The 11642-nt window shown below is 41.8% G+C and overlaps 2 protein-coding genes across 2 annotated transcripts; one reads left to right on the top strand and one right to left on the bottom strand.

Moving 5' to 3' along the window:
* LOC109128704 (uncharacterized mitochondrial protein AtMg00810-like) lies at positions 793-1594 on the bottom strand. The gene is made up of 2 exons (XM_019235548.1): positions 1291-1594; positions 793-1004 (listed from the first exon to the last, which is right to left on the bottom strand). Exons 1-2 carry the CDS (start codon positions 1592-1594, stop codon positions 793-795), a joined length of 516 nt encoding a protein of 171 aa, XP_019091093.1.
* LOC109128705 lies at positions 8345-9778 on the top strand. The gene is made up of 3 exons (XM_019235549.1): positions 8345-8811; positions 8899-9122; positions 9381-9778. The coding sequence occupies exons 1-3, from the start codon at positions 8345-8347 to the stop codon at positions 9776-9778; spliced, it is 1089 nt and encodes a 362-aa protein (XP_019091094.1).

Raw genomic sequence — 11642 nt, forward strand, 5'->3', positions numbered from 1 at the left:
CGACGATGGTGGAGTGTGGAGCTCCTCATCGGAACTGGAATCATAGTGAAAGCCACTAAAGATTGACTTCATGATGCTTAGAGGATAGATTGACAAGAGAGAAAAAAGATGATTAGAAGTTTAATCGACACAGGATTGAAATCGCAGAGGTGATGAGAAAAACGCCAAAACCCTACCCGTTCCTCTTTATACACACCCGTGAGTCTCAATGGGCTGCACACTCTCGACCAAAACATTAAAAACATCCTGAAAACACTCAATTAAACATCAGTGTACACCGCATCTATTTCTTTATTTGACTGCATTCATTCGTCAATTCATTCAATCACAATTAATGACAATGCATGAATAAACATCATTCATTCCCTTTTAAGATCAATTTTTTATCACATTCATGAACCAGAACACAGATGCTCACACCACTAATGATAAACTCTAAGGACCCAGATCGAGAATTAGACACACATGAGCATTTATTATTATTTTTTTATTTTTTTTTTAATAAAAAAAAGGATAACAAGAACAAAACACTAACCAGACCTTTTTCGTGTCAGCCACTAGTGCAGAACCTTTGCTAGGAACTATCACAACCTCTTGAATTGTCGAAGATCAGAGGACTGTTGCATGTGGGTAGTCTTTCACACTGGCATGCCTTTAGTCTTCAGTCCATCCTAACATGTTAAGGCAGCTAGAGATCATCTCTTTGAAGAGCACATTTTTTTTTTTTTTTTCCAAACAGCCTTTCGATGACTGCTTCAGCATCTTGAGCTTCAGTGACATCCGTTGATTTTGTCAGCCACTGATTCTAAGCTTGTCATTTCCCAGGTCATTGAACCTCAGAATGCATGTGCATGTCTCTTCACATCTCTTTGACCTCCTCAAATCATGACAACGTTTGACAGGATGGATAGACCGGCATGACAGGCAGCTATTTCCCACAATTTTCCAGTATGTTGATCTTCTATATCTTCCAGGATTTCCATGATCTGTCATAGCTCCAGTTCCTGGTTTAGACCAACACAACTCAGAGAAAAAGTTAGAGTTCACAAACACCGATAGACTTCCTCAGATTTGTGAATGTGTTGAAGTCCAAAGGCTTGGTAAACAAATCAGCCAGCTGAAAATCGGTGCTCACATGGTCTATCTCAATCAGTTTCGCCTCAACTAGTTCACGAACAAAGTGGTATCTAATATCTATGTGTTTGGTTCTAGAATGCTGGACATGATTCTTAGAGATGTTTCTTTCACTCAAATTATCACAATGAATTAACAGAGTATCAGAATCCATACCATAGTCGGCGGACATTTGACGCATCCACATGAGCTGTGTACAACAGCTGCCCAAGGCAATGTATTTAGCCTCAGCGGTTGATAATGAGACACTGTTCTGCTTCTTACTGTGCCACGATATCAGATTGTTGCCCATAAAGAAGCATCCTCCACTTGTACTTCGACGATCATCCACAGAGCCTGTCCAATCAGCATCGCAGTACCCGCTCAGACTGGTATTGGTATCCTTGGTGAAGACAATACCAAAGTTCACTGTTCCTTTGACGTATTTGATGATCTTCTTGACTGCTAGTAAATGAGACATCTTAGGCTTGGCCTGGTACCATGCACATATCCCTACTGACAGACATATGTCAGGACGACTTGCTGTCAGATAGAGCAAGCTTCCAATCATCCTTTGTATAGTCGCTCATCCACATCCTCTCCTTCCTCATCTTTTGAAAGCTTGTCATTGACTCCCATAGGAACTTTTGCCTCTTTACTCTTCCCTAAACCACACCGCTGTACCAACTCTTTGGCATAGGTGCTTTGAGACACAAAAATCCCATCAACAGATTGTTCCACTTGCAAGCCCAAGAAGTATTTCAGCTCTCCCACCATACTCATTTCAAATTCCTGTGACATGCTTTTCACAAACCTTTGCACCAGAGGTTGACAGGTAGAACCAAAGATGATGTCATCCACATAGATCTGAACGAACATCAGCACGTTGGCACTGTTGAGAACAAACAGTGTCTTGTCTACACTTCCACGTACGTAACCGTGATCCAAAAGAAACATAGTCAACCTCTCATACCATGCTCTCGGAACCTGCTTGAGACCATATAGAGCTTTCTTCAGCCGGTACACATGCTCAGGATGTTGTGGATTCTCAAAACCTTTTGGCTGTTCCACAAACACCTCTTCTTGTAATATGCCATTTAGAAAGGCACTTTTGACATCCATCTGATGTAATGTGAACTTGAGAGCACATGACATACCGAACAAGAATCTGATTGATTCTAACCTTGCTACTGGTGCAAAGGTCTCATCAAAATCAACTTCTTCAACTTGAGAATACCCTTGAGCCACCAGTCTTGCTTTGTTTCTCACAATGCACCCACTTGCATCACTCTTATTCTTGAAGATCCATTTTGTTCCCACTACACTAACATTAGCAGGTCGTTTAGTGAGTTCCCACACATTGCTTCGCTCAAACTGTTCCAGCTCATCTTGCATCGCAGCAACCCAGAACTCATCTCGAAGTGCCTCTTTGTGATCCTTTGGCTCCATAGTTGAAACAAAACAGGCGAATTGAACAATCTCAAAATCCTGAGTAACAATGTCAGGAACCACCGCCTTTTGTTTCTTACCAGCCAGTTGAGCAAAGTCAATATGTTTGCCTCTGGTAACTCTACCCCCCTGAATCGCACCGATAACATCACTTGAGGAGTGATTCCGATGAACCTGAGAAGAAGGAGTAAGATCATCTGAGGGTAACACCGGACTGACAGAGTCACCATGATTTTCAGTTCCTTGCTCGTGCTTCTCATCATCAGTTACCAGGTCCTTGTCGGAGATAACAGATACCATAGCAACTCGTTGGAACGAGGTATCATCAAAGACAACATTTACCGTTTCTTGAACCGATCTTGTGCGTTTGTTGTAAACACGAAAAGCAGTGCTATGTCCTGAATAACCAAGTAAGATCCCTTCATCGCTCTTGGAGTCAAACTTACCCAACTGATCCTTGTCATTCAGAATGTAGCAGAGACAACCAAAAACATGAAAGTAGCTTACTGTTGGAGACTTTTCTTTCCACAGTTCATAGGGAGACTTGTTAGTCCCTGGTCGAACATACACCCGGTTGATGATGTAGAAAGCAGTGTTAACAGCTTCATCCCTGAAACGATGAGGCAATTGATTACCATGCAGCATAGCTCGTGCCATTTCTTGCAGCGTTCTATTCTTCTGCTCTACAACACAATTCTGCTCTGGTGTTCTTGGAGCAGAGTACTGATGAACAATGCCCTGATGCCCACAGAATTGATCGAACTTGTCATTCTGAAATTCACCTCCATGATCACTTCGAATGGTTTGGATAAAGCATTTTTCACTCTTGATCTGCAAGAATACGAAAACATTCAAGAGCATCCGATTTTTCACGCAGAAACCGCACCCAGGTGTAGCGAGTGAAATCGTCAACCATGACAAAGATGAACCGACGCCCAGATATGCTTTGAACATGTATAGGACCCATCAGATCCATGTGTACCAGTTGGAGTGCATGACTAGTTTAAATGTCCGCCACTGGCCCATGAGATGCCTTGACTTGCTTGCCCTTGTTGCAAGGACCACATACGAAATGAGCGTCTCCCTTCAGGTTAGGAATTCCACGCACAACTTCTTGATTAGCCAATCTCATCATTGTAGGAATATTCAAGTGACCAAGTTTCTGATGCCATAGCTCTGTGTCCAACTCAGTGGTCGTGTTGAAACACTGCATTGATGATTTCCACATGTAACAGTTATTACCAGATCTCCTTCCTCTGAGTCGCACAGATCCTTGTTGATCAACAGCCTTGCATCCTTTCTTGGTAAATGTGACATCCAGGCCTTCATCACACAACTGGCTAATACTTATCAGATTTGCCTTCAACCCTTCGACCAAGAAAACATCCTTAAGATGTGGTTGAGAATCACCACTAGTTGTGCCTTTTCCTCGGATTTTTCCCTTTCCTCCATCACCAAATGTAACTCTTCCTCCAGCAACATCTTCTAAATGGGATAGATTGTCAAGGGCACCAGTCATATGCCTGGAGCATCCACTGTCAAAATACCACTTAGCCTGATCAACCTCTGTTCTTTCTGCTGTGAACGCCACATGACAATAGAGATCATCTTTTCTGACATATCCCTGAGTGTTCCTTCTCACAACTGGATAAAACTCACCACGTTGCAACAGACTAGACACACGATTCTGAAATTGATAGCATTGGGCTTTATGGTGAGTTAGATGTCCACAGTACCAACATCCTCTTCTTCTACTAAGCTGAACAGGTCTTTGAGCCGTCTGCTGAAACCCACTTGAGGCATATGGCGGCCTAGTAGACAATTCAGGCTGCACCCACATCCTTGGGATTCTCGGATTCTGCTTCACAGAACGATGATCATACAGTCTAGTCGTTGTAGAGAATTTCTTCTCGTTCAANCTTCAGGTTAGGAATTCCACGCACAACTTCTTGATTAGCCAATCTCATCATTGTAGGAATATTCAAGTGACCAAGTTTCTGATGCCATAGCTCTGTGTCCAACTCAGTGGTCGTGTTGAAACACTGCATTGATGATTTCCACATGTAACAGTTATTACCAGATCTCCTTCCTCTGAGTCGCACAGATCCTTGTTGATCAACAGCCTTGCATCCTTTCTTGGTAAATGTGACATCCAGGCCTTCATCACACAACTGGCTAATACTTATCAGATTTGCCTTCAACCCTTCGACCAAGAAAACATCCTTAAGATGTGGTTGAGAATCACCACTAGTTGTGCCTTTTCCTCGGATTTTTCCCTTTCCTCCATCACCAAATGTAACTCTTCCTCCAGCAACATCTTCTAAATGGGATAGATTGTCAAGGGCACCAGTCATATGCCTGGAGCATCCACTGTCAAAATACCACTTAGCCTGATCAACCTCTGTTCTTTCTGCTGTGAACGCCACATGACAATAGAGATCATCTTTTCTGACATATCCCTGAGTGTTCCTTCTCACAACTGGATAAAACTCACCACGTTGCAACAGACTAGACACACGATTCTGAAATTGATAGCATTGGGCTTTATGGTGAGTTAGATGTCCACAGTACCAACATCCTCTTCTTCTACTAAGCTGAACAGGTCTTTGAGCCGTCTGCTGAAACCCACTTGAGGCATATGGCGGCCTAGTAGACAATTCAGGCTGCACCCACATCCTTGGGATTCTCGGATTCTGCTTCACAGAACGATGATCATACAGTCTAGTCGTTGTAGAGAATTTCTTCTCGTTCAACTTGGGCTCAGACCCCATCCCTTTGACAAACTGAGTGGTCGTATTGGTGTTTGTTCCTTGATAACCCAGACCCCACTTCAGATTGCTAGATCTTCCAGTGCTAAGCAGTGTATCCAGATCTTTAGTTCCCTTATGAACACGGTCTTAATGAGGAGCTGTATCTGATCTTCTACTGACAAATCAGCCTCCTCTCCATCTGAATCAGATTCAACCTTCTCATATATATCTTTGTTTTCCAGCACCACATCATCTTCTTCGTCTTCCTCAATGACACCCAGCAGTGCAAGGAAGCTGTTCAGAACCTCTCCTTTGCTGACTTCTTCATCTGAGTCACTTTCTCTCTAAGTAATGTAGGACTTCTGCTTGTTCTCACGTGAAGGACAATCAAACTTAGTGTGACCATAACCCTTACACCCATAACACTGCAGTGAACTCTTGCGTTTGTTGTTTGGACACTCGGACTTATAATGTCCAAAACCCTCACACTCAGCACACTGTCGCTTTTGCTTGTCACTCTTCCTGATTTCCTTATAAGTATCGGATTTTATGAGCGATGTGGTTCCCTTCCGCTGACCCCTTTCCATCTTGTGAAAGNCACTAGTTGTGCCTTTTCCTCGGATTTTTCCCTTTCCTCCATCACCAAATGTAACTCTTCCTCCAGCAACATCTTCTAAATGGGATAGATTGTCAAGGGCACCAGTCATATGCCTGGAGCATCCACTGTCAAAATACCACTTAGCCTGATCAACCTCTGTTCTTTCTGCTGTGAACGCCACATGACAATAGAGATCATCTTTTCTGACATATCCCTGAGTGTTCCTTCTCACAACTGGATAAAACTCACCACGTTGCAACAGACTAGACACACGATTCTGAAATTGATAGCATTGGGCTTTATGNGTGGTTGAAACTTGTCAGGCAGACTTCTGAGGAATTTCTTCACAAGCTTTTTATCCTTATACCGTTTACCCAAGACAACAGCTTCTTGTGCAATACCACTCAACCGACTGCTGTAATCAGTGGCTAACTCAGTTTCAGACATGTGCAAGTTTTCAAAATCTAATANACAGTACCAACATCCTCTTCTTCTACTAAGCTGAACAGGTCTTTGAGCCGTCTGCTGAAACCCACTTGAGGCATATGGCGGCNACGTTTGACCCTACTTGTGCCCTCAAAAGTGACTACCAGAATATCCCATTCTTCCTTAGCTCTGATGCATTTTCAAGTACTATATTAGCGTCAAGGAAAACATGTATACCTTTTGAGAGTTGAAAAGCTTATCTGACCGGGGTCATGATAAATGATATTAGAAACTGATGAGAGTGCTTTCTTGACCAAGTAACTTGCTAAGATTTAGGAATCTCAGGAACTGATAGCCAAAAATTGCATATCTTATGCAAGAAGTTGTAGTGAGCTTTTCTTCTTATGGCTACAAAATCTCCTAGAAATTAATCTTATTTTTTAAGTTAATTCCTCTAATATGTATAGATTTTTGGTGCGATGGAAAAAACTGAGAAAATTGCATTCATCCTTGAATAAGAATATGTGTTATCTTGTTGTACTCTTAGCTACATATACATATTTTCGTATAAACTATTGGTGATTTAAACTCTTTAGGTCCACTTGTGCACAAATCTTAGATAGGGAGATCAGTCCAAGAGTTTTGAAACTATTTTTAGTGGTTTAAACTCTTTTAGGTCCGCTAGTGAAGATCAATCCAAGGCTGTAAAGACCAGATATATACAATGGACACAATATAACATGATATCGTAAGGGAAGATTACAAAAAGTTGGAATGAAAACAGACAACTAAAATACGGTACTGGATTCTAATATTCGATTACAAGGACTTATATATGTTGATAATAATAAATCACAATATTAATTTGTCGATTTTTTGTCAACATATTATGCATAGTGTGATACAATCATTTAAATTATTATTGTACACGAACCATATTATCCGCTCTAGGACAGTCACAAGACACATGATAGAGACATTCCTTCTGCAAACCCGTATGTTGGAAGGTTCGCAGTTTTAAGTGTTTATACTACGTATGCTAAATATACGTATCGAGAGAAAGAATAATAACGCATGCATATGAAAATTATATCTCTAAACGACTAAACCGCAACATGGATTGATGGGAGTCTAAAACAACGCTTTCATTAAACAATTCTTATATTATACGTACGATCATATATAAACTTAGTTATAAAAAGAAACTGTGGTAAACGATGGATTCATCAAAGTCGTATACATTTACGATGATGACATAGCATTACAATTTACACACGCGCGGTTACATTTGGAACTATGAAAAATATAAAGTTAAGTCCATTGAGTAAGGACAGGGAGAAGGTTAAGCGGGACTTTTTTAGGACAAGAAAGTCCAAATGATTCTTCAAGATCTATATCTTCTACATGAAAGTGCAACAGAGCTTTGAAGGGAACAAGCAGCTGTGAAGTGTCTCAGAGGGCTGATATGCTGACGTGGAGAATATTGTGGATACGATGACAAGATGCGTGAGAAGAAAGGAAGAAGAGATCAAGATATACTCGAAGATATTGAAAGTATATTTGATAAGAAGGGATAAGGGAAGATATTTTCTTAGGGATAAGGAATATTTCCTTTTAGTTAGGATACACAAAGATCTAGGTTAGAGATCGTTTGTGGGGTTATAAAATGACGAGGGCTAGCCGTAAAAAGTGTTAGCACTCGTGGGATAAAGTTTGTGAGTTTTGTAAACCTTCAAGCAGATACAAAAAGCTTTGAAGGTGAGTGTGTGTAGTATACTCTTTTAGATCACAAGGTGTTGTGTTAGATAGATAGGAGAGTGGGCTTTGTTTTTCAAGTCTTGTAAGAAACGAGGGTTTTTATAAGACTGATTAAAAGCGTTTGCTTGGCGCGTTCCAAGTGTAGTTTTGTGTGTTGTGTTATCTCTATACCTTAACAATTGGTATCAGAGTAGACTCCTGATAAAAAGTCTGATATCTTTTTCAACAGGTGAGATCTTGCGACTAGGGTATGGAGAAATCACTGGAGGTTGTTACGCTACAAGGGCCATTGAAACTGGATCCTGAATGCTTCGGTTACTGGAAAGTCTCGATCCAGCAGGTCATCTCAAGCATTGACATGGAAGCTTGGTTTGCAGTGGAGGATGGTTGGACTCATCCAAATGAGAAGAATGAAGATGGTGAATTGGTGCAAAAACATAGAAAGAAGTGGACAGCTGAAGAAAAGGCTGAGGCCAAACACAATTCGCAGGCATTGTCGGTCATCTTCAAATCTCTGCCGAGAGATATCTTCAACCAAGTTCAAGGTTGTGTGTCGGCTAAAGAGGCGTGGGACATTCTTGTCGTGACTTTTGAAGGAACTTGTAGAGTTAGGCGCACAAGGCTGGACAATCTTGCGTCAGACTTTGAGAATCTACAAATGACTGAAACTGAATCTGTGGCAGACTATAGTAGCCGGTTGAGTGGTATTGCTCAAGAGTATGTCGTTTTGGGTAAATGATACAAGGACAAAAAATTGGTCAAGAAATATCTTAGAAGTTTACCTGACAAGTTTCAACCGCACAGGTCTGCAATTGATGTGTCTCTTAATCCTGATGAGCTCAAGTACAATCAGGTCATTGGGATGATGCAGGCTTTTGAGATGCAACTAAAGAAGAAAGAGAAAATGAATGCTAAGTCATTTGCTCTTAAAGCTGCAGAAGAACAGAAGCTTGTTCAATCGCAGGAGCTTGAAGATGAAGAGAAGGTTGGTCTGTTGGTTAAGAAGTATTTTCGCAAGATTGAAAGAGGTTAGCGGAAGGGAACTCCATCACTTGCAAGTGCAGATTCTGCCAAGGGGTTCAGGAAGAATGATAAGTCAGAACGCCAGTGTGCTGAGTGTGAATGATATAGTCATTACAAGGCTGAGTGTCCAAACAACAAACGGAAGCCCTCTCTGCAATGTTATGGATGCAAAGGTTTTGGTCATACCAAGACTGATTGCCCCTCCTAAGTAAATAATTAGAAGTCCTACATCACATGGAGTGAAAGTGATTCTGATGAAGAAGATAACAAAGGTGAAATTCTGAACAACTTTGTGGCTCTGCTGGGAGTAATCGAGAAAGATGAAGAAGATGAAGTTCTATTGTTGAAAGAAGACATTGACAAGAAAATTGAGTCAGACTCAGATGGGGAGGAGGCTGGCTTGTCAATGGAAGATCAGATAAGTCTTCTTATTCAGACGATTGTGCAAAAGACTCAAGATAACAGTGAGTTGTCTGCCGAAAGAAATACGCTTCAGATGAACATTGCAATGTTGTCTAAGGAACTGAGTGAAGAAAAAGCCAAGTCTCTGCGTCTTGAGAAGCAATTGGAAGAACAGCTGAAGAGCATCAGGATGCTGAGTAAAAGAACTAAAGATCTAGACTTCTTGCTCAATACTGGACAATCAAGCACTGCAAAGTAGGGTTTGGGTTATCAGGGAATCAGCTCTGACAAGTCCACACAGTTTGTTAAAGGGCAGAACTCTGAGCTAAAACTCAAAGCACAACTTGTTTTACCAAACGGATATCATAATCCGGTCCCTAAGGTAAACCTGCATCCCAGGCAGATGTTTATGCAGCGTGAGGTGCCGGGGAGACAGTCGTATGGTCCACAGAGCTATCCCCAGGCTGCTCAGCGACTTGTTGGTCTCAGCAGGAGAAGAGGATGTTGGTACTGTGGTCATCTAAATCACTACAAGGCCCAGTGCTTCAAGTTTCAGAATCGTGTGACAAATCTAGTGCATAATGGTAGCTTCTACCCAGCTGTTAGAAAAGTTAGGCAAGGGTATGTAAGAAAAGATGATCTCTACTGTCATGTTGCATACACAGCAGATAGAACTGAAGGTGAACAGGCCAAGTGGTATTTTGACAGCGGATGCTTGAGACACATGACAGGGGCTCTCGACAAGTTGTCTCACATAGAAGATGTTGCTGCTGGAAGAGTCACGTTTGGAGATGGAGGAAAGGGGACAATTCGAGGGAAGGGTGCAACTAGTGGTGACACTCAACCCCAACTGAATGATGTGTTCCTGGTAGATGGATTGAAGGTTAATCTGATCAGTGTCAGTCAACTGTGTGATGAGGGCTTAGATGTTACTTTCACCAAGAAGGATTGCAAAGTTGTTGATCAACAAGGGTCTGTCAAACTCAGAGGTAAACGATCTGGGAATAATTGCTATATGTGGAAATCAGAAATGCCATGTTTTAATGCCACTGTTGAGTTAGACACAGAGCTGTGGCACCAGAAACTTGGTCATTTGAATGTGTGCACAATGTTGAAATTGGCAAACCAAGAAGTTGTACGCAGACTGCCAAAGCTGAAAGGTGATCCACACTTTGTATGTGGTCCATGCAACAAGGGAAAACAGATCAAAGCATCTCATGGGTCTCTGACAGATATTCGCACAAGTCATGCTTTACAGTTGGTTCACATGGATCTGATGGGGCCTATACAAGTTCAGAGTATCTCTGGTCGACGATTCATCTTTGTGATGGTGGATGACTACACTCGCTACACCTGGGTAAGGTTTCTTCGTGATAAATCTGATACTCTTGAGTGCTTTCGTATTCTTGCCTTGCAGATTAAAAGTGAAAAGTGCTCAATCGAAACCATTCGAAGCGATCATGGTGGTGAGTTTCAAAACGACAAGTTTGAGCAATTCTGTGGACATCAAGGCATTACTCATCAGTACTCTGCACAAAGAACGCTGGAACAGAATGGTGTTGTTGAACGTAAGAACAGAACGCTGCAAGAAATGGCACGAGCTATGCTACATGGAAATCAAGTGCCTCATCGGTTCTAGGATGAAGCTGTGAACACAGCCTGCTACATCATCAATCGTGTGCATGTTTGCCCAGGGACCAGTAAGACTCCCTATGAGCTTTGGAAAGGGAAGTCTCTAACTGTGCAATATTTCCATGTGTTTGGATGCATGTGTTATATACTGAATGATAAGGATCAGTTGGGTAAGTTTGACTCGAAAAGTGATGAAGGTATCTTTCTAGGTTATTCTGGACATAGCAATGCCTTTCGTGTCTACAACAAACATCTGAGATCCGTTCAGGAGACTGTCAATGTAGTGTTTGACGACACCTTATTCCTGCGAGTGGCATTGGTGCCTATTGTCACCGACACGGACCTGGTAACTGATGCTAAGAAGTTTGAGCCAGAAGCTGCCAGTCCTGTTGTCTCTGACAGGCCTGTATCACTATCTGGTTCAGATCCTGTGCCTTTTCAGGTTCATAGGAATCACTCCTCTACTGATGTTATAGGTGCGATTCAGGGGG

This window comes from Camelina sativa, chromosome 14, assembly GCF_000633955.1.
Source record: "Camelina sativa cultivar DH55 chromosome 14, Cs, whole genome shotgun sequence".
Lineage (NCBI taxonomy): Eukaryota > Viridiplantae > Streptophyta > Magnoliopsida > Brassicales > Brassicaceae > Camelina > Camelina sativa.